Source organism: Grammomys surdaster, unplaced genomic scaffold (assembly GCF_004785775.1).
Source record: "Grammomys surdaster isolate TR1022 unplaced genomic scaffold, NIH_TR_1.0 126153, whole genome shotgun sequence".
NCBI lineage: Eukaryota > Metazoa > Chordata > Mammalia > Rodentia > Muridae > Grammomys > Grammomys surdaster.
The window spans coordinates 8,397,581-8,424,559 of record NW_021620961.1 but is presented as its reverse complement, the minus strand read 5'-3'; the positions used below and the strand labels follow the sequence as shown (position 1 = coordinate 8,424,559).

Genomic DNA, 26,979 nt, shown 5'->3' with positions numbered 1-26,979 from the left:
GCACATTTACCAATTTAACATTTAAAATCTATTTGCTCTAGTGGAACAGGTCAGTTTAGTGATCCCAGTGGCAGGGAATGAAATTTCAATTTGTTGTTGTTGATATCCCTAGGCCAATTAAGCATGAAATAGAACCTTGCATAGCATGGGTAATTGTAACTCAATTTAGCTTTGAAGACTCTTCATATTAAAGACACTACATTTTAGTAATACACACACACACACACACACACACACACACACACACACAAACTGGTGGTGCTTTTAAAGATTCATCTCAGGCAATGCACTTAGGATTTCCTGTTTTTCCACCTCTCATTTGGAGTTAGCATCTATATAACCAGTAAGACAAAACCTGACATTATCCACAATAGCCTGTATAATAGCAAGGTGTGTCTATAAATTCTGGGCTGAGGTTTTGTGAGTGTTAGAGAGGGCTCTGCCACTGAGCCATACTTCAGTCTAAACATCTATAAACCTGTTGAGACTACCAGCTGGGATTGTAAGAATATTTTACTGCCAGGAAATAGAATTTGTTGTCAGGAAAATGCTTTCCTCAATTACCAATAGCTCATGAAGAAATATAAACCATTACTATATCAGATTGCAAGAAAAACAAGTGTTTATTACCCAACCCCCCCCTAATAAGCTGGTCTTAGCTGAATCTGATGGCTCAGATCTATACTTTTTAGCTCCTTAGGAGGCCAAAGAAAGAAGAATCTAAACTCAAAGCTTGCGTGGACAACAAAGTGAGCTCAAGAATACCTTAGGCAACTTAGAGAGACCTTGTTTCCAAACAGAGAGTGAAAACAAGAGTTGTGAATACAGCTCAGTAGTAGAACTCTTGTTCAGATGGAGGCCTTGGGATCAGTCTTCGCTAACGCAAATACAAAAGTCTCCATCACTGATAACGCACAGGTCACCATGTTCGATTCCTCTCCTGTACACAAACAGCTTTATTTGGAAAGTGACACAACTTTTTTCTTGGATTTAAAACAGTCCCATTAAGAAGGAAGCCTCTGATAAAAATCTTAGGACAAAGTATATGTATCTAATTAACTTTATTTTGGAACACTGTACAAACTCCAGTTTAAAAAAAAAAAAACATGTAGTGGTCATTCAGTTACATACTGAGAAATGGAAGACAGACCACAGGCCAGCTGTCATTTTGAGCTATGCTTTAATTACAGGTTTCTAAATATACTAACTTGCTGGTCAGTTGCTTAGTTTTATTCCCTTTCATTTTTCTGAGACAGACAAAATACATGATCTATTGCTTTTTTTTTTCTTTTTCTCTTTATGACTTTGGACTTTAACAGTAATGGAAAACCTAAGAACCAGAGAAAGCCCACAAAAATAAGTCATTTCAAGTTAGAGACAATGCATTTTTTCTCATTTATTCAAATTCACTGCAGGAAGTAAACACTAAAAGATTTAAAAAAAAAAAACCAAAAAATTCACACTGCAGTATGTACAATTGATGACATCACATAAAGAAATCGAATTTAATAATAAAAACGGCAAACTAATATCACTAAGCAGATTGCATCAAAACTGGCTGTAAACCCCAAGATTCTTACCACGAATGGTAATGTGCCTGTATTCCAGCATTTAGGAACACTGAACAATTCCTGGTTATGTTTCCAATGGGATTTTAAGATTTGTGAAGTTGCTATGTGAGTTCTTTAATGTTGAAACTGGTTGATTAAGAAGAAAAAAAAAATTAAGACCCTTGGATTCAAAGCACATTTTCTCACAAAGCATAAGCCACAGAGGTCATGTCCAGAAATGAAATACTGTCATGTTGGATGACCGTCTGACCTGACTTAAGACGTTTTCTGTCGAATGCACAGATGCACAGGGTTCCCCATGCACTTGTCGTCATGCAGCAGGTAATCAAACTTAAATAAAAGGTTTATTTTATACATTTGTCCAGACTTGCAACTGTATACATACATGCACATTTTTTTAAACCTGTCTGATTATATTTACACTTAATACATGGAATATACAGGAACCAAAGAAATTAAAAGGTTTTTCTGTTGCATTAGAACAGTACAAAATATGTATTTTTTTCATTAAGGAAATCATTATTTACATCACCTTTAAAAACCAATTTTAACATCTTCATGTAACAAGTCAATATATATATATATACATTTATATATATATATATAGAAAATATATACTCTCACCAGTTTATTCTTCTGTAAGATGTAGCAGAGAATAAACAGGTAATGCTACCTTACTGATGTCAATGAAAGCTGCAGTACCCATTCACAAATGACAAGAAACAGCCCAGATATTGAAAATAGTCCTTGAAAATGTGTATGTGCATATTTGAAACTACATATGCAAACAAAGTGAATTTGTGGAATTTGAATGCCCTTTCTCTTCTTTAAGACTTCTTTAAATGAAACATGGGGAGGGGGATATTCTCTAGTAAGAACAGCATCCTTTATAGTCATATTTATTTTTGAATTACATAGTCTCATTCCAACAAAAACACAACAAAGTTAAGCGATGCTGGCTCTGGACATTTCCCTGACCTAAGTGCTGTCCCATTGTAAGAAGACTACTGCCTTCAACTAAAAACGCACTCCAGCATCCTACAATATATTTCTAAGGCTCCAGCCCTTTCACCATGACCAAGAAAAATGACTTAGTGTAAAGCTTATTTATATAGTGTAGACAATGAGATTGTCACAGTATAGACACGGAGTAAAGTATCTTCACTGGCCAGTGGAATTTCTCATAGCAGAATAAGCATACGCCTTCTCCTTCCTCTGAAGTAGCATAATATACACTCTGATTACCATATAACATATCCATTAACTATTTACAAATCATCTTGAGGAAAAAATAACCATTTAGAATTTTAGATAATTAAGAATTAATGTCCATTTGTAATATAAAAAAATCTTAGAAACAACTTCAAGTACGTACAACAACTTTCAAATAATCTTCTTCCTACTTAACTGCTGAGTACACAGTAAGTTTTTGATAAGTCAGTTGTTAACCTGGCTCAAAATTGAAAAACAAAATATTGTCTGGTGGATGAACTGTGGGCTATAAAAAACTGAACTGAAAAACCAACTTGTTTCAAGATTGAAATTCCACGTGGCTCAATTATATATTAAGTTCTTTCAAGACAGTATCAATATTTATTTTTAATACCTGTTTAAAATGAATCAACCTGTAAAGTGACTGTGTAGGTCCTGTCTTGGATAGATAAGTGCCCTTTGATTTGGTTTCAGGTAATCTGATTTTGATGTCTCTCTCGGGTTGAATATGTTAACTCCATAAGCACTCCTGTGCAGAGGACAGTTTGAATAGCAGGTAAGGATGTATTCATGAGAAGTTTCCCATCCATCCTGGGATCACCTGAGTTTGCTAAGTGGCCCTGTTATTCCACCCCTAAGGCTAATTAAGTTAATCTTACTAATTAGAGCAAATAAATAATCACAGATTTTCCTGAGATGTTGACCCAGATAATAGGAAAGTTGTCCCCTCTACCCAATTTTTTTTTGTCATAAAAAGTATTCTGAACCCGATTTCCAAAGATATAACAGCAATATAGGAACTATGATATTGCAAATTTTGAGTGGATATGTGACAGTATTGGGGAAAAATATAGGCATCAAATAGTTTATTTAGAGTCCCATGTTCTGGAAAAGTCATAAGCCACGGTTTTCAACATCAGTGTGCAGAAGAAACACAGAACACATCAGGGTACAGGCGGAAGGAAGACTCCTGGGTCCACTCAGAGACCCTGTTCTGTAGACCTGAGATGCTGCCTATGAATCTGCATTTTAAAATTGCTCCAGATAGTCAGATAGTATGAATGCAGTGTCTGTGTTCAGAATTAAGAAATCCTGGTTGTAAGGGTTACAGGTCCCACAGGAGTGGTGAAGATTAATTTTCAAAAGAGACGGTGAAAACCATCCAAAGAAAATCCATTTCTGCTTTTGTTAAAAACTATTTCTAAGTAGTCAATTATTCAGGAAACAGCCTGAAGGTGAACATTACCTTCTCTAATTTTGAAAAAGGAGGAGTATTAATTTAGTAAAGTAGTCAAAATATAAAAAATGGAAATCTGACTTTTATTTTCAAGGATCTATTAAACTCCCCTCTGTTGTAATCAATTGTTACTAAATCGTACAAGGTTTAAAGAAATATATATATATATATATTGAAAAGGTCTGTGGTGGGGCAGACACATTGGGAACCGCAAAACCCCTTCCAAGAGTTAAAAAGAATTTTGTTTAGCAAAAGTGAAAAATGTAAGCATTGCTTTTTCTTACTTTTAGACTGATGAGGTGTGAATCAGCACAAGGCTTCTGGGTTTTTCCTAATTTGGTTATCTTCCAAATAGCTAACAATTTGGACGTTACAAACATGTTATGTAGGCTGGCTTCTGAGATGGGAAATAAACAACCCTAATAAAGACAGCAAGTTGCAACAATCCACTACTGGTGAAGTTGTGCATTTTAATGTATGCCTTTTATTTACGATTATAAAAACAGGTTCATTCGTAGGCTAGTCACAGTTGTTATCTGATGCATACAGAAATATTAAACAACCAACCTCTAGTTCAATAGTTTCCTCATGACATCTAATATTAAGCAAAAATTAGTATGCATATTTAAAACATCACCAGTGACCAATACTTTCAAAAGGAAGGAGTTTCAATTATACCATGCTTTTCTCAAATCATGCTCTTATTTATACAGATCTCAAGTTCATACTGACTAATTTTTAAAAGATCCAAAATGGTACAGCAGGTACACGTTTATTCTGACTCTTTTTTTATTGTGAGCACGCTTCCCAGAAGTCCATAAACTTCTCCATTTGTACTGTGTGGGCGAGAAGCATTATTTCCCATATGGCTATTGTAAGGGCTTCTTAGATTAAAGAAAGAAGCTTTAGTTTCTGCAGCAGGAAGTAACTCTTCTTTGACTGTAACCTGGGAGAGACTCTCGGCAGATGAAGGCTCCCTCCAGATGTCTTTGTCCTGTGTTTCTTGCGTGGTAACAGAATTGCCTCCTTTCTGGAGCATATAATACAGGATTGGATTAGTTTTAGTCAGTCTTGGAGAGTCTTTTTCATATTCATTCTTATCCATATCTGTGATGACCCACTTAATGGGTCCCTTCTCACTGGACATGGGCACAGAACATCCATTCAAAAGCCCAGGCTCTGGTCTGGACCCCACACAGCCCAAGTGCTCTGGGAAAGGAGGGCTCAGAGGGGTTTTTACCATTCCTGGGTATGAAAATGTCCTATGATCCACACAACTGCCAGGCTGAGGAGAGCTATACATCAGTCCATTTAAAGCAGAAATGCTGAATTCAGGTTTGCTAGTGGGCACATTGTTTTTGTGTCCTTTCTTTTTATTGTCGGTGACAGAGTTACTCCTGTGTGGAGACAGATCTCGCACACAGTTCTCTGAGAGAAGCAGTTGTTTGAGAACATTGAAGCTTTTGCTCTCTCTGGCCCAACTCCTATGTTCACCATCGCTGGCTGAACTGTGGCCAGCAGGATATTTATATTCCAGATCATTTCTGCTAAATTTCAGTTCTTCCTGATTAAGCAACGACCCATAGAGTACTTCTGGGCCACCATGATTATTGGCAGGGTCTACAGCACTGTTTTTCATCTTTTTAAATGGATTTTCTACTGGTTCCGAATACAGCTTCCTTTTCTTAGGGACCATGCAAAAGTTCTTTGATTCCAGGGGTGTCAGCTCACTGTTTCTGTGACTCTTGTCCTGATCATCCGATGGGTAACTCTCTTGATTCTGTCTCAGCAATCGACTTAGCAGACCGTTCTTTGAGAATGAAAAATCCTGAGGTGAAGCAGGTTCTGATTTAAAGTCCTCCGACACTGGTAAGGCCACTGTGCTCCTCTGGATGGTGGGAGTCACGCCTAAGAACGGGGTGCTTTTCACATCGTGGTTTAAATGCACGTTTGTGTTGTGGGTCTGGAACTCATCACAAGGCTCGGACTTAATTTTCACCATGAGTATCTGTTCATTGCCGGCTCTCTCCGAATGCTCCTGAGGAGCTTCTTCTCGTGCAGGAGTTTTCTCTTTCTTCTCATTCTTCCCTTTGTTGGAATTTCCCAGGAGCAACTGAAGGACTGTACGTCTTTCCAGTAGATTTTCTATCTCACAACCAGGAAGTCCTGGTTCAGGCCCTGCAGGCTGACTGCTGAAGGCTTTGTTCTCTTCAGCTGCATTTGTTTTATTTGAGAGCAGAGGGCTATTTAATCTATCAATCAGACCGAGAGGTTTGTCTGTGTTTCCACTTAACAGCTGTTTGCTGGGTCTCGGCTCCTCCACTGGCCCGGAAGACTGCATGCCGCACTGAGCCAAATTTTGTAACAGTTTACTGGCACTGAATGTTGCCGAATTTTGTGCACCTTCGCTCGGGGCTGGTTTCTCTGCTTGTGATTCTTTGCCTTTTGTGAGGTCCATCAGGTGGCTAGCCGCAGTAGTTGATAGTTTTGAAGTCGGAGTACTGCAGGCATATGGCGGGGAATTCCACTTGATGACCAGAGAGTGCTGAGAAAGATTGATGGGAGACTCTGCTTGGCCGGCTGTATGAAGTGGTGGAGTGCTCACTGGGGTAGTCCTGTTGGTACTGGGGCTTTCAATGACAGAAGTCCTAGTGTAATTCTGAGGACTGAACTTAGTCACATCGCTATGGACTTCTTGAGGGCTGGCATTCCTTTCAACAGTTTCTTCACTTTTATGGCCAAGCAGCAATTGAAGAAGAGTGACTTTCTGGTGTGAGTTCAGCTTGGAGTTTGTTGAGGTATCTTGATCTTCTTTGATGTCAACTCCAGGGCCTTTGGGATCCCACGTGTTTAACAAGGACTGGGTTAGGTTCTCAAGAGAAACAGGCTGCTCAGCTTCCGGTTTTTCAATCCGGTGTTTGCAAGACAGGTCTATGGGAACGCAATTGGAGTATGTGCTTTCGTCTCCACTACTGTCATCTGTGAAGCTAGGATTGTTATCAGAGTACTCATCAATCGTGGTGGGCGTGCTACTCTCAAAACTACTTCCTCTCTCATTCTGGCTGTGCCCGTTCATTGGCGCGGGTATGGTCTGGCTTTTGAGAAGATGTAAAAGCAAACTGTTATTAGCAGCTTGCTTTAGGTTGTTTCTTTCCAGTGAGTTCTTATAGCTCGTGTTTTTGGGGGAGGAAGGAACAACACCCATTGGATTATGAAAGGTGGCAGCGTTACTCTTGCTGGCCACCAGTTTGCTCGACGGCAGTGTTCTGGCCTGCCCATTGAGATGGCCAGACACCCCTTTGGAGAGCTGGAAACTGCCCATGTCCTTCGGACCATTCTCTTGCAATCTGGCCATGGCTGCAAGTCTTTCACTGGCTGCCTGATGTGCATTCTGCGTTTTTAGAGCATGTTCCCGAGAGTACTGCTGCAGGTGGGCTTCACTTGACAGGAGCAGCGCTAACTGGCTGCAGGCAACACTAGGCTTGGGGGAGGCGGCGGGACTAGCCCTTTTTTCCACCATGCTGGCAACAGCCTGTAATCTTGCCGCACATGACAAGGGCTCACTTATGACCTTTGTTCCACTTTGTCCAACATGATGAGGTGACTCAACAAAGCTATCTCTGATAAGGTTTGGAGTCACATCAGGGAGGGTGGTACCTGACTTTTGATCCTTAGTTTTACTTTTCTTCAACAGAGTTTTTAAGTGACTAGAGGCCACGCCATAGCACCTTAAATCCTTCTCCACCTTTAAAGACTCATGACTGAGGGCATAGCCCTGCTCCTTGAGGCTCTGTCTAATCTGCTGCGACAGAGCAACCGTCTGCAGCCTAGAGCTGAATGACTGAAGCAAAGAGGCCAGTAATGTGCTATCCTGTTTGCCTTTAGGCACACTGTCAACCATGCCAGCTAGCAAAGCTTCCTTCTTTACGTTTAAATTCACGATGGAATCAGACAGCCTCTTCCGCTTTGTCGCGTTCCAGTCCTCGGAAGACTGCAGCAGTCTGGCTTTTTTGAGGTGCAGCATGCCAGACCCCTGGTATGTCTGTGTACTGACAGTGGAGCCATTGCTTTGACAGGTGGGAAACGCACTGCCAGAGAGGTTAAAGTTCTGGTCTTCTCCGTGGTGGCCAGCAGACTTTTTGTCAACGGCAGTACCTGATCCCCCTGCTGCCTGATGCATTAGTAATCCTTCTAGGTAAGTTAAAACAATAGAATCCTGATGCACATCAGAGACAAGCTCTTCTCCATGAGTCATGTTCAATACAAGTGCTAACAGGGGCTCGGCTTTTGTTCACTTTAAAGATGCTTCTCCTGTCTGTAAGATCCGACGTCAGGAAGTGAGTGTCAGCTGATCACCTCCCATAGCAGGCAGGCAGAGATGCACTCTTACATTCTGACCAGGGTATCTTCTGGCAGTGACAACCAAGAGGCTGGCAAACTCCGGTGCAGACGACAGCACTAATGACCAGCTAGGCAAAGACCAGCCTCGCAACTTCCTTAACACAGTGGTAGCAGTGGCACCCAGGGCTTAGGGAATATGCTGTTGTTCTTTCTTCATCTTTTGTTGTTCACCAAATGCACATATCAGTATCTAAAAAATATAAAAATAAAAATAGTTAAGGGAGAACAGAACTGGAGTCATGCTCATTACCTATAAGAAATAGAATATAGCATTATGAATTTCATATAGGATATGCATATATATGTGTGTGCGTATACACACAAAGAGAGAGAGAGAGAGAGAGAGAGAGAGAGAGAGAGAGGCTATGTATACATACACATGACAGCCACAACCATTTCGTATGTGATTTGTAGGTAAGAATCCTTAAAAATACTTCATTGCAACTGAAGGACCTTCATTGCAACCTAAGGCCTTGTGAACACAGCATAGTCTACAAAGGTGCTCCAATGCTATACAGTAACATACACTTAGGTGTCTCACTGTTTATTTCCTACCTTCCCTGAAAAGCTAGAAGGTAGATTAATAATAATCATTTCCTAAGTCAGAAGCCACACTGGTTGTTTAACTTATCATCAGGAACACAAAATTATACACTGTGCTCCTTCTCTATGAGGCCTAAGCTACAAAATTTTGTGTATTAACTGGAAAGAAAACTAGTTATTTAAAACATGCCTGCATGCATACAACAATATCCTTGCCCTCGGAAGTTTGGATAAATGTGAACTTAAAAGACTGAAATCACAGCTTTGAAACCATGCACTGTAGCCCCATTGGCATCACACAGAGGGACAGCGGGAAATCCCGAGCATGCATGTCTTCTCATTCCCATGTCATACATGAGCACAACTCTCAGATCCCAATCTACATGGAGTCTGTTTCAGGACTGTGGAATGGTATGAAGTCGGGGAACTATGACAGGGAATACTGCACTGGGCACTGAGCCTTTACCCACATTTCTAGAACAGTCCTGGTATAAGGAAAACTCTCTTCCCCCTGGCCCTTCCATTTCTTCTTACATGCCCAATGAACATGGATACAGTTAAACAGTAAATGTGATTCCAAATACCTTAAGATTGCTTTAAATTTTTAAGTGAAAATTTAATAAAAGAAAGGCCAATTTAAATATTTTTCATTTTCTACGCAAAATACCAAAGAAAGTTGATAAAGGAAGGGTTTCTATTCGATGAATCAGAATCTGAACACAGAGACTCCTAACCCTGTGCCCATGAAGGCCGATGTGTAAGCTACACTTGACCACCATGTGTAACATCGACTTGTGTAAGCTACACTTGACTACCATGTTCAGAAAGCTTAATACACATGTGGACTTTCTCAAATTCAAGAATAAGAGGAGTAAACATGGTCACACTAAAGATAACAAGAAATATGGAGTTTTCATCCCATCAGTCACTGAACTGGAAGGACTTCATCATTCTGAGATTTTTTTGTCTGGAAGCCAGAACCCCTTCTGTCCACCAAGACTCCGAGCAGCCAAAGTTCACATAAGACTCTTCATTATGTAGGAAAATGTCGAAGGCAGGCGCATGACAAAAGAAGTCGGAAAGAAAGAGATGGTGTGAAAATGAGGCCATTTATTCAACTAGTTACCACAGTTGCAGTTAAACTAAAAATAAAAAATATTTACCAATTATTAAGACAAGGAAGGTTCCTGCCCTCTATTCAACATAATTAGCTGCTGAAAGTTTTCAGAGTAACATATTCTGGACAGAAAAGGAAATAAAGTACATTGAATTTATTGTGCTTAATACAAACTTTTAAACGTGAGTCTACAAGTAGGATCTTGCAGACATTTTATGTTCTGAGAGATGACGCAGCATAGCGGGTTACACAACTGGCCTGCAGCTGGCTTTCAAGAGTGAAGACACTTCATGATTGCCTCCTTTGGTTAGGACTTTATTACTTTCCTTTTGTCTTGAGCACAGTGAATCGAGATGATCCTTAATCTTGTCATCTTGCTGGGATTGAGAAACACCAAGCTCAGCAAAGCCCATCCCTGGGTGTACCTGTGAGAACAATTCTTTCCAGAGTGGATTAACTGAGGAGACCCACCCTGGACGCAGGCAGCACCATCCCATAGTCTCGGAGCCCAGGTGGGAGAAAAATGAAAAAGAGAGACTGCATGGCGGTCTCTGCCTCCCGTCCACTAGGATGTGGACCCATCAGATCGAAAACCATTGCAAGTGTGAACACATAAACCTAAAGCTTTCTGCTCTTATTAAAATTAAAAGGTTTCTGCTCTTATTAAAATTGCTTTGCTTTGTCATTTCAACATATTATCATCAAAAACTCTAACGCTACTCCCCCAACAACAAAATGGAAAAATGCTTAAAAGAGCACTTATTTAAAAATGCATAGAATATATTATGATATAATGGATAAATATATAATAATATATTATATATACATATATATGTAGTATATATATATGTATATAATTATACTCTAGAAACATATTCCTGGGTTGGAATACAGTTCAGTGTTAAATACTTGCTTCCAATGTACAATAGACAGCCCCAGGCCTTGGGTTTGATCTCAGCATTACATACACACAAACACGTAAATCACTGTAACTTTAAAAATGATTTCCGCGTAAAGCAATCCTTATTATCAATTAATAAATAGTCTTTTAAATAGGTCTTTAAGACCAAAACAGGGTCTAGAGAACCATGATAGTGCTCCAGGGACTAATTAATCTCACAGAAATTTAATGTGATTCTATTAATTTAATGTAATGTCCGCTATTCAACAACATTAAAATTGTAAAGCAAACCCTGCTTTTATTAACTTAAAAGTACTTATAAACATAAAATATCTTTTAGATCTTTCTTACGAAAGAAATTTTACTGGTTCTTTAATATGTAGTAGAAAAACAGTATTTCTGAGAAAATTCTAAAAAATAAAATATGAAACATTTATGGAATCTTGATCATATGTTTAAGATAGATATTTCAACATAGAATGCTTTAGTGAGACACCTATCAATGTTTGAATTATAAAAGTATATTTTCAAAAGGGGATGCAAGTAGTTCACATGTGAGCAGTTTATGAATGAGCATAATGTTAATTCTTTGAAGTAGCTAGATTATTTCCAAAGCTATTTTTAATATTCTCTATTACTTTTGGTTTAAGATACATAATAGAGACTCATACCCAGTTGCCTTTAGATTCAGTACCTATAATGACACATAGCATGCTATTTAAAATAAGCCTAAGCAATGACTTCCAATTGTTCCCATGAAAATTTACCAGTTTCTTCATAAGCAAGTCATAATTACTTGAGTATTAAATCTCAAGAAATTTCTGCACTGAGGCTTTAATGAACATTTTGATCTTTGGCTCTAGCTCATAAAAATATAGACAGGTTCACGGCATCCTTCCTATGCCCCTCAACAGTAGCTCCTTTGACAACTCTGTCTACTGTGGGCTACACTTTGGGTCCCTTGAGGGGCTTTCCTTGACAAAGAGTTTTTACAAAGCACATTAGAGTATTTCATCAAGTACTAATAGAAAACATAGTAAGAACATTCCAAAGTCCTACTCATTGACCACTTTATCCAGAGGGATGAATGCACTTCTCTGACCAAGTGTTAGAGAGAAATCACAACAGAAAATCTCAACAATTTCACAGAGCAAGACAGAGGCAAGCATCTAGGATACAGGCCCTAACCTTTTACTAAGAAGGAAGGACTACAGTGACTCAAATCAAACACAAAGATGCTGCTGGGAATAAAAACTTAAGAAAGAGTAGAATGCTCCTTCCTTTGCACCTGCTACACTGAGCAGGGATGACAACTGGAAGGTCAAGTAGAAGACTGAGATGAAGTTCTGAGTAAATTCTTCTTATCAAAACGTGCATCCTTTCATAGAAGCTGAATACCAAGATAACTTTCTTTGCAGTGCTAACATCATCTGAAGATGGATGTGTAGATGGAGGGTTACTGGGCACAGGCATGGACACACACACACACACACACACACACACACACACACACACAGAGAGAGAGAGGTGGGCGCACAAAAAAGAACTTATTTAAATCAGTTTGTTCAAATGAGATGATCACCCTCTGCAATTAAAATTTAAAAACTCCCTCCTCCCCCAAGGGAGTTCACAGTTTATATACATGCTCCACAGAGGCAGGGATCACAGAAGGCATCTACTGACACCCAAATTCCTCTCTACTGAAAATGAAGGAGAGGGGTCTTCAAGGCTCCCATTGTTCCTAACTTCCAGATCCACACCTTTGCATTGCCTGTGGGAGGTTTGGACAGGTTTAAATCTGTCACTTAATTCCCCCCATTTAAAAAAGCAAAACTGAGAGACACCTGCTTGAGGAACTCAGGTGTTCATTATGGGCCAGACTTAACTCTATGATTCCAAGCATTTTGTTAAATTGTAGTTGACAAAAATACTACACATTTTGACCAGAAGGATATGCTGGCACAGGAGTGTACCAAACACACAAGTTGTATGGGTTTCTTAGTGAATTCTAGAGGAAGGAAATAGTTTTGAAGTCCACTCAGTCCCCTACAAATTATTTCTTTTAATGAATTTCATTTTCAGAAAGTCTCAATATTCTAAACCCGTGTTTATTTAAAAGGTAAAGATGAACTTATACTGGAACTCGACTTGTTTCATAATGGTTATATACTAAATAAAATGCAAAAAAATACTCAGGATCTTTGCATACCCAGATAAACACAAGAGAGATGACAAGACCATTCTGGGGACAGAAATGAGTCTCTCCATGTTGATGTAATAAGATTCAGAACTATGTTCAGAAGATTCGAATTCAGAAAATAATCACTAACAGATTACTTTGGTAGCACATTTCTTTTCTTTCTTAAAAGTCTAAATCCATAAATAACATAGGGGATAGCTTTTAGGTTTTCTTTAGCATTTCTTCAGAGTAACTGGACACCATTCTTTTAGCTTTCAAAGTCTATTTCCCAACCTCTATCAGAATGGTGAGTACTATGCAAAACAAAGTCCTTTCTCCTGGAATTGCCTATCTGCAACATGTATGCACAGAGGCATCTTTTGAGACTGGTGCATAATTTCTGTTGAACTCAACTACAGTTTCTCCATCCTTAAAATAGATTTGACATACAGACAGAAGCCCAAGGTCAAGGTCACAGATCAGCAAGAAAGATTACCAAGAGAACTGATGTAACAGCTGGCATTTGATCAAAGCTCCCAGGGTTCCTAGCACACTCCACAGACCTTTTGCCTTTACTCACAGGATACACTGTTTTAAAAATATTCCTTTCATCTCGAACACAAGATCTTCATTTACTATTTTCATTACAAATCACGATTCTACTAAATATATAGTCTCAGCTCAAGGACAAATCTCTGCATCTCAGAGTTGTGAAGTTTTACCTGTGCATATACATACACATGCTTGTGTTTTTCTTTGTTGTAACTCATCCTCTTCATAATTTTGAAAGCAAACTGAATTAGCATATCCCCAAACAGACCTTGCTCCCTTACAAATCCATCCAAATGAGACCGAATTTAATACTGTTTGACAGCATCTCAGACCATGTCTGGATTTAACTGGATTTAACTACCGGAACGTTTTGTAATATTTCCATCACAATTTCTACCACATATCTGGGAAGAAAATTTAGTTATCAACAGTTGCTACAAAAGTGCTTTATAATAAAATTATCAAAGGTACAATTATCTAACAAAATCACGAACATGCAAGGAGCAGGGTGCACTTATAGATAGATCTGTAAATTAATTTCAAATTATCATATCAGCTTCTGATGCAAGCTTAATGTAGCTGGGCATGGTGGCATACCCTCTTAATCCTACCACTCTGAACAGAGAGGTACAACTGGATCTCTCTGTGAGTTCAAGTCCAGCCTGTTCTGTATAGCAAGTTCTAGGACAGCCAAAACTACATAAGAAAGACTGTCTCAAGAAAGTTGGTGGTGGTGGTGGGGGACTTAATATACAAATTACTATTGATTAATTGTTTTTAAAAATCGCAATCTATTTCTGCCAAGAAATGCAAGTTACATTGATGAGTTCTTCTAGAAAACAAGTAAAAATCCTTGTAAAACACACCATCCAAGCTGTCTTAGTGAGAGCACTTATCAGGCAATGAAGTGTTGGTCCTTTTCACATTGCCTAGGTAAAAGTACTGAGTTGCTGTGAATAGACCATAATTTTCCAGAAATGGTAAACATAATGTATCATTGAGCTTTCCAGTGCTGGCCCAGAACACAAGTATGTTTAGACTGAAAGTTTCAATAGGATATGTAAGACTGATACCACTACAGACATAATCTGTGGACAGACAGGCATTCATAGTGACAACATCTGTAACAAGAAGAATTTTATAAACCTAAATTCAGATGTTAACCACAGCACAAGGATACAATATGCATAAGGTTCTTGGGAAAGTTCTGCATCTTTAAATATTAGCACGTACCCTTGTCCTTCAACTAAGGATGATAAGTAAGTGGATGATACTGTCATACCATTATTAGGCTACTTTAAGTGGTTTCCTATTTATTTAAGAAACTGCCATGCATACTTTTCTCTGACCCCTTTCTGGCCCATCTGTGCATATGACCTAGTGGTTGAAGTGATCTCTAGTTGCAGTCAAGAACTGCTAATCTGAGACAGCTTTACTGCTATTCAAATTTAAGTCTCTGCCATAGGGGTGGCTTGTGCTAGCCCTGACCATGGCACCTGCCACTAGGAAGTAGATTTAGACAGGGTCAGGGATAGGAAGGGGTATTTAGAAGAGCACCCTGGTGAACTTCCAGAGGAATAGGAAGAACAGTGCTATGAGGGACCAGCTTTTGTGACTTCACATACTGGGCTGAGAATATGCCAAAATGACTTGCTACTTAACACTGATGAAGACAATAAAAAAACACCTAGCTTGTACTGTTTATCATTGAATAAAATTGAGTGTGTGCTGCTAAAGAACTAAGTCCCTTAGCCATATGGAACTCACGCATCGGCTCCCTGGCCAGCTTTGTTGGTTTCCTGTAGGGCAGTGTGTGCGCAGCAGGAAAGTGACTATGGTGGTTACTTCTTTGCTCAGTTTGTCCAACTCTGAAATCACTTAGATTCCTGAAGCAATAGCTCTTCATATTTACATTTGGCTCCAAGATTTTGTTTTCATCGTGCCTTCCACTAGAGCATTTATATGCACAGAAAATTTGTTTTATGTTTAATTTCTTATCAGCACACATAATGACATAAATAAGTGTGCAGGGGAGAAGCGATGTGGTATGGGAGATGAAACCTGTACTTGGTAATCTTCTGCCCATGTGTCCGTCTAATCCCTACTATCATCCCCATTCCACGCAACGTGTCACAGTTATGAACAAACAACTCACGCAGGCAGCCCATCCTAACTTGCAGAGCAGGGGTAGCCTTTTATCTGTGGCTCCAGAGCATGCAGAGGAATTTTCCATCATCTCACTTGTAAAACTGAGTCTATTTTTGTTTGTTTGTGTATGCCTTCCTCCTCAATACAGGGTAAACTCCTTACAGGCAAGAAGCAGATCTTTTCATCCTGTGTTCACAGAACTGGGCAGACAAAATAATCCGAGAATGTACAAAGAAGTGAACCCGTGTGGGTCTCAGTTCTACTAAACGTGGAGTGGGCTATCTCAACTGTAAGAGCTGTCAGTGTTTAAGACGATACAGTGTTATTTCTAACATCTGGCTTCAAATTCGAGACTTGTTTCTTCTGAATGTAAAGGAACAAAAATACAAAATTAAAATGTAACATGGGTGAGGTTAAGAGTTTAGCTCAGGGAGAGACTGCCTATGTCCCACGTGTAAGGCTTTGGGTTAGTCCGTAGTAACACAGAAAAACAACAAAAATCTCCAGAAATAAATAAAGAAAGGTGTTTGTTTGTTTTAATCTTCAATGAGAGACGACTATTCTGGTAGAAAACCAGGAGATATATGCATTTTGAACACACATTTTTTATTTTTGCTATTGTACAAGTCAGTATACAAAGATCATGTCAAAAGCAAATGCATGCTTTAGAATACTGGTGCCCCGCCCCCTTTCCAATTGTTACCTTTTATAGAAAGATGAGTAACACTCATTTGTAATTGAAATATTATTTGTGAATTTCTCTAGATGAAGACATATTAAGAAATAAAGTGTCACACTGAAAGTGTTGTTCTCTAAAACCAAGGAAATTACATATATTATAAAATAATTATAATGAGGCAAAATAAAAAAACCTTTTTAAAGTTTTTGCCTTTACTGTATCAAGTATAACCAAGAAAGTACTCCTCATACCCATTTTAAATATTAATCACTGAAGTAACATTTATTAATTAAAGAACAAAGTTTCCTCTTATAGTCAGATAGTTGGAGAACATCAAATAGAAGCCTTCACTTAGTTTGACTAAATAAAAAAATAGCATTTTAACCTAAAGTGATTTCATTTGAATATGTAAAAGTGCATCTAGGGAGGTGGCTTGTGGCTAAGAGTGCTTGCTGTGCAAATGTGACGACCTGAGTTCAAATCCCAGGAACCCACTTAAAAGCTAACACATCACAGAACTATCTGTAATCCTACCACTCCTACAGGAGAGATGAAAGGTAGAGAGGCATGCAACTCTTTGGAAGTTTGTGAGGCTGTCGCAATCCAGAAGGTGCATGAGGAGCTACACTGAGACTTTCTTCTCGCTCCACATACATGCTATGGCATGTATACACCAGCATTCATAAGCAGAACATGGGCACACATGTTCACACACACTGTACACATGCACAAGTACACACATACACCACATAAACACATAAGCACACATAAATATGTACCAATAACAAGTCATGCTTTAAGATCTAAATCAGAGAAACTGAAAACCAGTTCATCAAAAACAGACATCACCAAGCTGGATCTTCAGCCTCGAGCAACCTGCTATCCCTGGGGGACCTCTGTTCCCTGCTACCTCTCCTCCCACCTTCATCAGACCTGCTGAGCCAGAACCATACAAGGAAGTATCCCTTCCCCACCAAGCTAGATTTTCTTGAATATTGACCCAGATGGATACTGTTTACTGTGTCTTTAAAACACTGGCCTATGGCCATCATTAGAAATAGAGAGGAAAGCATTTCTGGGACCTGTACTAAAAACTGAAGGTTCAAGCTCACTCTTGGCAGACTCAGCAATATTATTAAATAAAATTAACTCTGTGATTTTTAAAACTCCAGGAAAAGAATTATTTTGTGAAAGGAAGTACAGACTATTTATTAGCAGTAGTAGTGTTAAACCTTACTTAAACCATAGGCTCAAGGCAGAGGCGGTTCAGTTCAATTTCTAGGTCTTTGATTTATCAACAATTTAACATTGGAGAAGCTAGCCATTCTTTAAAGTGTTATTATTTATAAATGCGCAAAACTAATATTTATTTTATACAACCATACAGAGGAATAAATATACTCAGAGGGAATACACTTGTTCTGAGAATTTCTTCTGTGTTGGTACAAATCAAACTATGAGCTTCTCCTTTGTACTGCACTATAATCTGCCTCCCATTTCATCTATTAATTTATTCCCTCTTTCACTTATTTTCCTGTGTTCATATGTGTATGAACATGCATACATGTCCACAAGGTCAGAGGTCAGCCTTGCGTATGTTTTCCTCAGGAGACATTCACATTTTCCTTTTCTGAGACGGGTTCTGGAGATCACAGTTGGGCTAGGCTGGTTGGCCAGCGAGTCCCAGAGAGCTTCCTGATCCTCCCTCTGCAGTTCTAGGATTACAAATGTGCACCAGTGCATCTGGGTGTGGGATCCAACTCAAGTCCCCATGGTCAATGCAGCACTCACTTCACTGACTAAGCCACCTCCACACCCCCTGCTCCTGTCTGATCACCGGCCCTTTGCGAGACACAGGAAAGAAGGCTGATAACTGCAAAAAGCAGTGCCATGCCACTGACTAGCTCTCTCAACCTGAAGGTGTAGGTGAGACAGAACCATCTCCTGATAGGAGTCTATCAAAGGGCACAGAAAGAGGACAAACACTCCAGGTGTCTGGGTTCTGTAAAGTCACAATTTTTTATAAATCCTTGACTGGTCAAAACAGAGGATAAAAACTCACAGGAACACTGTCACGAACTGTTGACTCCTATGAAGCCTACAATGTCTTTCAAAGTTGTGCTTTCCCAGGGGTGTGTTTCAGCCATAGCCCCTGCTCCAAGGAATCAGTAGGATATATTTTCTTTGAATTCCCTCAGGAGGTGGCTGATGTAGTATTTACCTTCACTCACATTTTACCAGGCAAGTGTTTGCAAGGACCAAGACACCAGTTGATGGCTTCAGCTGGTGGCTGGCGGGAAAGCAAATGAAGGTCCTTGGAATTCTAGCCCCTCTTGCTACATCAGATTGCTACAGACAAGGATAAAAAGAAAACATTTGGCCAATTTGGAGCACTTGGAAAATATAAGGTAACTTTTCCCATTCAAAAATCTTACCTCTGATATTCTAATCTCTTGGGGCTTTTTGTTAGTTTGTTTTTGTTTAGTTGTTGTTGATGTTTAAATTATTCTAGAAAGGCTACAAAGTGCACTGATGAGGAAGGCACTCAAGTGACCTGATTCTTGACTCTGCAACTCAGCAGGTGAGTAACTCTGATCAACTAATTTTTCAAGTTTGGGACTCAGTTTCTTTAAACTGTGAAGAAAGAATAATAGTATCTGCCTCATCAATACATATGCCTATATATGTATGTATATATATATATATACATATATATATATATATATATATATATATATATATATATATATATATATTATAAATATTTACTACAGTCACCTAGCATTTTCTACACTAGTGTTAATGATTCTGTTACTTATAGATAGATGACTCAGTACCAAACCAGGGAACTTTCTCTTACGTTGTTGTTTTTGAGGCAGTCTTAGTATGTAGCACAGGCTAACTCACAATCCCACCCCTAACCTTCTGATGGCTGAGATTACAGGCACTAACTACCATGCCTGGTTTTTTTGACTTGGTTTTTTTTCTTTTTTGACTTGCTTGTCACCCACTATCAGCTTTCTAGACAACGGGTTGACTGCACGTGTCTTTGTATTCTCATATTTTACAGGATTTGAAATTATCTGTTGAATCTTCTAGTGCATTCAATGTATACGTGGGAGGTGGGAGCACTTTGATCCATGACAGATGGTAACCTAGCAGATTCTGGAATCTTAGAATCTTTCAGCACAGGTTTAAAACAAGAAGAAATTACACATATAAAAGATGGCTAGTAAACCTTCTTTCCACAGACCGTCTTCTTAAAGCACTTGCGAACCTAACTAAAACAGACATCTATCACTTCCTCTCCTAGGATGAAGAACATGGAGGAAGAAATTAAGCATCTAGGAGCGCTCGTGCAGAGAGGAGAGTAGCGTAGTTACACTGTGAGAAGTGTAAGATAGAGAACCAGCTTGGAACTGGAGCCAGGCCTTCCTGTTGTAGAGAGCTGCAGAAAACTGCCATGTTCTGGTGCACATCTGTTATAACCCCCTGCACTTGAGCTTGGTCCAGGGAATGTCTGCCCATGTCTTCACATCTCTGCTGACATACTATAGTCATGACATGGAAGGCAAATGACATCTTTAATCTGTGATTCTGAAGAAGTCTGCCAATACGAGTGCTATTTTTCTCACTTTTCTTTAGTAACTCTCCCTCACGAGCGGTTAAAGAGCAATACACACCTCAGACTTTCAGGAAAGGAAAGCTAATGACACAAAGAAGAAAATAAGGATGTCCAAGGTCACACTTAAGTTTGTAGGGGCCGAGTTGATGATAATGGCCTTTCAGATATCTTATTCCTCGGGGGTCTGCACTAACCAAGAATCCAGCTGCTTCCCCTGATGGAATGAAAGGATGCCAATTACTCAAACTGTGTAGAAAACACTGACCAAAACAGGGGTTAATTGGACATTGGTTGTTTTAATTCCATAATCAACTCTTTGCCTGAGCTACCCTGGGAGGGAATAACATATCTCTTGCAGGAATGGGAAGGAGGCCAGCACAGGCCATCTGGCTCCACATGTCCTTTCCGCAAGTTATCCCTGCAGCTGTGTGAAAATCAGTGATGTTGAAGAACTTTTTACTTTAAATGCTTTTACTATTTCCCTCTTAGCCCATTAAATGCATTTAAAAACTTTAAAACTAACTTCATTGTAAAAACAAAACAAAAACAACAACAACGAAAAAACTCCATCACACTGAGTTAACCAGACCCAAAGTATATACATCTCATTGAATGTGTATTTTTTTTAGAATAGGCATTCTGAAGCTATGGCGCTATGGGGTGGATTTTACACTTCCAATATCGAATATTTTTCATGCACTTATCTATCACCAAAAACAGTTACAAAAATGTATGACTGAGTCAGACTAGAAGAAAAACATTTATCTTTATGTTCTCTTTTATAACTCGTCAGCACCTGCATTTATTAATTTTTACCCAATAAAACTTGAAAGTAGATCCATTTTTATTTTCATATGAGCCACGCAATTTTAGTGACTCTGAAGTTACTGCACATACAAGAAGGGAAGCACCACCTGTGTGTGAGCATGCATGTGTGTGGCATGTACTTGTCTGCGCATATGTGAACGGGGCGGTGATGTGGGACCTGGAACTTGAAACTTTTTTAATATAAAATTCTCATATTCACAAAGAAGACAGTTAAGACTATTAGCAAGTAAACACTCAGACACTGACAATTCTTTTCACACGAACACGAAACATATGGGTCCTCCAATTAACCCAAGAAAAAGGTGTGGGGATTGAACACGTGCATCCTCCTGTCCTGTCCTGTTCATTTCCCTTCTCTCTCTCTCTCTCTCTCTCTCTCTCTCTCTCTCTCTCTCTCGATCTCTCTGTCACACGTTCAAGAGAGATGGCCAATACGTATGACCAGACAGACAACCATCAAGCAGGGCTCAGTGGTGACTTTCAGTTCCACTAGCTTAAGTGTCACTCAGCATTAGGTAAGCATAGGTTCCTCTTCTCCTATATTCCTGCTGCCTGACTCCTGGTCTGACAGGGTTGATGCCTTGTTTTTCCACTTGATTAATTCTCAGGGCTTAAACTCCTGGCATTCAGAACTAGAAAGGCTTCGAACATGAAGTGAAAAGTCGTTGAATTGCAGCATTAGCACCTCCAGCCTCTTTTCCTTGACACAGCAGTAAGTTTAAATAAATAAACAAACAAACACGCAAACAGACAGATAACATTGGGAAATGTTATACTGGAGCAGGTTACTCTGATCTATTTGGTTGTGAGCCTAGTTTTTAATGGCTGAGCCATCTCTGCAGACCATGGGTTACTCTTAAGCAATGCAAGCATTCATGCTTAACTGTGGGAGAGAGTAAGGTTTCCCAAGCCTTAGATGATGAGCCTTGAGCAAGGCTCAAGAGAACCTTGGACAATGAGAGAAAAGCAAGCACAGAGGGAACGCCGGTACCTAGCATGCGATCTTGGGGTTGCATGTACGATGTTAGGAGTCCAGGCCAGGAAGAAAGGTAAGAATCAGAGAGCCGATGACGAGGCATTAAAGGAGCCAATGGGATTCAAGCTGAGTGAGTAGGCAGATGCAGAAAATTCCAAGCACAGCTTGGAAAAGATGGTCAGTGCATGGTTGACATTGGCTAGCAAAGACCACATGTTTCTTCCTCAGATGGTCAGATACATCATAATTTAGTCAACTTGTAATATCATTAGACAAATATGGTCCCATTTTGCATAAAAATATTCATTGGCTCTAACAGCAAGCAGCCCTCACTCTATGTCAAAATTCTTTGATGTGAAATAAGATGGAGGGTTACTCTGGGACAACTAAGGCTGGCTGTAGCTAAGCACTCCGGAAACTTCTCATTTCTTTTGCTACCATAAACTACTACTGGGCTTTTACATGTCTCCAAGGCTTCTTAACCTTTGGTAGTTCCTGGTTTTTTATTACAACCTTGAATGTTTAGACAGTTGCAAAACTGCAGAGTTAGATGCATTAGTTACTCCACAATGGAAGAATCTGGGCAGATTTACTCAGAAGCTCTATTGCTCTGGTTCTCCGGGTGCATCACACTGTGTTACTTCCTTCCTGCACCTTGCCTTTTGCCAACAGGTCAAGGCTGGGAGTTGAGACAGAAGCACAGAGTGGGCCACGTAGGCCAATTTTTTAACTCTGGCACTACACGAGATATTGAAGAAAAACAAAGCACGGCATCTCCCCTGTGTCCTTTGCTTTACTTGTTTAAAAGCAGAAGGCTCCACAAGTGCCTCTATAAGATCTCATTGCGTGTTTCTGGGCTCTGGTTATTTTGCCTCCTTATTACAAAGGGCTGTCACAGCTAAATCTGATCCCTCTGCCTTCGGTTGCTCTGCTCTGCTCTTTAGCATAGATGTTCCTTCCAGGCAAAAGCATGCGCTGCCCACTCCAGATGGGATAAAACACCTACTTGATCTTCCTTCTTATCTAAAAAAAAGAAGAGGAAGAAGAAGAGGAAGAGGAGAAAGAAGAAGGAGAAGAAGTGGAAGGAAGAGGAGGAAGAAGAGGAGGAGGAGGAGGAGGAAGAAAATCATCACTTCTGGATAACACTGTGGACCTTTTGTAGTAAAGTTCTAATGATAATTTTATCTGATATTATAAGGAAAGTATATATGACTCCAGGTTCCCACATTTTCTTCTAATAAAGAAACTAATATAGGGGTACAGAGAGATGATGGCTAAGTAGTCAAGAGCATGTACTGTTCTTGCAGAAGACCTGACTTTGATTCCTAAAGTCATGGTGGGCAGCTGGCAACTATCCATAACTGCAGGGGATCCTAGCTAGAGGGGATTCCATACTTCTAGCTCCTGCAGCACCAGGACTCATGTGGGCATACCTACACTCAGATACACACACATACAAGTAGTTAAAAGCAATGGAATTATTTTTTCAAGAAATTAATATACTCCTTTATGTAAAGGAAAAAAAAATCACGCTTCCACTCAATTTCCCTACAATAATCTTAGAGGCCAAAGGCTTAAAAAGTACATTACAAAGCCAGAGCCATGCCTGCTAAAGAAAGCTGCTAACAGGAATGGAACCAACCCAAGTAAAAGAAGTTTGTTGCAGTCAACAAAGATGAAAGGAGTTGAAGAGATGAAGAACGCTTTTACATCAGACATGCAGATACAGAGTTTGGAGGTTGCCCAACTTTTGGTTTTTGATCTTGCTTTGGGCCAGTATTTCCTCACTATGAAACGTTGGTCATATATCCTGTGATGCTGGAGGTATGCAATCTGCTTGATTTTGATTTTGTAAGGGATTACCAGTTAAGTGATTAGAGGAATCGAAGAAGAGACTTTCAACTTTGGACTTTTAACATTGTTGAGACTTTTATAGATGGGACATTTTGAAGTTAGACCAAATGTATCTTGCATTATGCTATGGCTAGGTATGGCCCCGATTGACTCGTGTTTGAACAAGCCTATGAGGCTGGGAAATGGAATGTGGTGGTTTGAATACACTTGGCCCATGAAAAATAATACTATTAAAAGGTACGGTCTTAAAGTAGGAGTGGCCTTGTAGGAGGAAGGGTGTCACCGTGGGGGTGGGCTTCAATATCCTCCTAGCAAGTACTGTGCTGACTGGCTTTAGGCTGTACTTGTGCATATGTTTTATCTCACTTGTTTCAAAGTGGACCCTTGGAACACATCCCACAACCTGTAGTCAGAGCTCCTATAACCCACTCTATCATATCTCATGACTCAAGCTGAAATTCGTTCCTAACCCTCTATTGAGACCAAGGCCTGACTGCCTTGAAATATCTGAATCTAAAGAATTATCCCAGGTCATCCAGTCCTGTCTTTTCAGTCAACGCTCAGCAAACTTGTAAGGAAGGCCACAAACTCTATTTTAATTTTCCTACATGAAAACTCATTTAAATGTTAAAAGGTAAAATTAGAGAATTTTTTATTTAATCCAAAATATTAATTTGTCATGTAAAAACCAATAAGAATTCTTAAGTTGTACTAGATTCTTTTAGTTGTATGCTGTGTGTACTTTATCTTCCCTGTGCTCTCTGTTTGGCGGTGGGGGAGCCACCTGTGGCTTTTTTCTGCTCTGCAGGGCCAGCAGTTCACAGAATCCCTTGTATCCTTACCAAGGATAGTGTTTTCCTACCTCAGGCCTGCTCTCTTGAAAGTCCTCAGTCTATTCAGCTTAAATGTCACTTCCTAAAATAAGTTTACTTTCCCAGAGACCATCAGTCTGCATACATTCCCTGATCAAATACCCAGCAGACTCCCTGGTGTTGGCCCTTCTTCATATGGTAACTTCTGCTCCTTTTGCTTTCTTTAATATTATTTGTTTACCATCATCTCCTACCACCACTAGACCACAATGAGTTGCTAAGGAAAGTTGTGATAACTGTACTCGATAGGACATATGAGGCACATTTGTGAGCAAATGTCTGTCTGGTCCTTACACAGGCTTGCATGCACACACACACACACACACACACACACACTTTTATAAGTGAAATTTTTATTTTCTGTAAGCACCATGCTTGTATGTCCCGCAGACTTAATAAATACTTCTTTTACAACCAGAATACTATATGATGAAAAAGAGAAACATTATTTAAACTCACAGCAAATCCTAAGGTGTGTCTAAGATTCCCAGTCTCTTGCCTGTCAGAGCCCACCCAGCTGCTATTCTACTGGGCATTTATTCTTGTACAGTCATAGCATGCCTATCTTCTCTAAAAATAAAAAGAAACTACCCAAAATTATATAACTGCTCAGAAATTTCTACAAGTAAAAGGAGAAGGAGGAGGAGGACGGAGGAGGAAGGAAAAGGAGGGAGAAGGAGAAAGAGGATGAGGAGGAGCAGCTGCTGCAGCCACCACAGGTCTGGAAACTGAGCAGTTACCTGAAGAAGGCAAATGTTACAATGTGAGAAAGTCTTTTTCCACTCAGGACACTCATTTTTCTAAAACATCACTGTATACTTTTGACTGAAAGTCATGGTTCACTGACATATGAGCATGTGCTCACTAACAATTATGTACAGATTTGATATCTTAATGAAAAACAATGTAAAGAAAAATTATGTACCAGATAGAGGCAAAATGTGAATACTGGGAGATTCATACAATTACTGAGCCACAGACCTTATTTTAGGTTAAGTCCGAGCAAAAGTTGATAGATAACATCAGTAAAACCACCAAAAGTAATAGGGGAAAATCACATTAGTCACTTTGAAGTTCGAGAGCAGCTATTAGATATATCATAGTATGTGACCTGGTCATCCTGTTAGTCATAGGAAAGTTGGAATAAGAAAACATCTGTGGAGGCATGGCCATCTTACATGGGAAACAGGACCCTGCAAAGTCACCATTTCATACACGATTCTCCATGACAATCCTATGTCTCTTCAGTGGGAGACACTGCACTTGAGGCTAATTTGCTTGTAAACTTTGCTCAATTGTTGACCTTATTAAGGTCCCAGGCCTGGAGATTTCTTTTCCATAATGGAATGGGGTGGAAAGGGTTAGAAACAGTTAATCTGCCAACCCTATGACTTGTAAGATACTAACCTTATCTGTGTTACCAGACAGGCCAAGTCCCCACCCACATGCCCAATGCCCACTGGTGTCTCAATGCCTCCATGAACAGTTGACTTGGCTCTCTAAAAGAATTCCTAATTCCTTACTCATTTCTCCCCTATAAACAAAACCTAGTCATTGATATCAAGCCAGCTGGATGAAGAACTAGCACACCCGTAGCTAAATCATGTTTTATCAACTGCTCCAACAAGGACTTCATCCGTGGACCTCCTTGCATTGCTAGGATGTATTCTGCAGGGACATACCTGCAGACTTGCAGTCCACCCCTGAAGTCTAACCTCTCCATAAGATCAGAGGAAGCATGATTCTTGAGTTGGATAGCTCAGTATGTAACTGGCCTTTTCAGACTCCATGTCTAGCAAGTGTGTCCTCTCTCAGTTCAGGTATGACTAGGCCACTAAAGAACACAGTGTCCTAAAGTGTTAGTTACCAAGAGACTACAGTGTGTTCCTGACTACAGTATTCAGAAATTTATTACATGTCTCTATAAAATCGACTTTAAAACTTTTATTTTTCTTGGTGGTACACAGTATTTTGTCACCCATCCTTGGCATAAAAATAATTCTGGCTTTATATCCTTAGGAGGCAATCCCTAAGAGTAGGTGGTAATATGCACATTCTGCATGCATACACATATGTGTGCATGCACAGTGTCATCTTATTTCTATTTATAGTCTATTTAGTCATAAACTATCTTAATTGTGGCTACAAGTGTAAAACTTGAACAGTGTTAATATTTTAGTAAAATTAATTCAACACAGTTGATATCCTATGACAGAAAGACACGAAGCTAGGTGATGTAGCGACAGACCCACACAAGGTGGTAAGCTGCCTATATGAAACAACA

General features: G+C 39.5%; 1 protein-coding gene across 3 annotated transcripts in view; it reads right to left on the bottom strand.

Moving 5' to 3' along the window:
- Positions 1-1,896: 1,896 nt before the first annotated feature.
- Positions 1,897-26,979, bottom strand: part of Nrip1 (nuclear receptor interacting protein 1) — an 82,458-nt gene continuing 57,375 nt past the window's right edge. For all 3 annotated transcript variants that reach the window (XM_028757226.1, XM_028757227.1, XM_028757228.1), the window contains one exon: positions 1,897-8,611. In XM_028757226.1, coding sequence (XP_028613059.1) covers positions 4,793-8,275 — 3,483 coding nt within the window. In that variant the 5' untranslated portion in view covers positions 8,276-8,611 and the 3' untranslated portion in view covers positions 1,897-4,792. The remainder of the gene's footprint in view (positions 8,612-26,979) is intronic.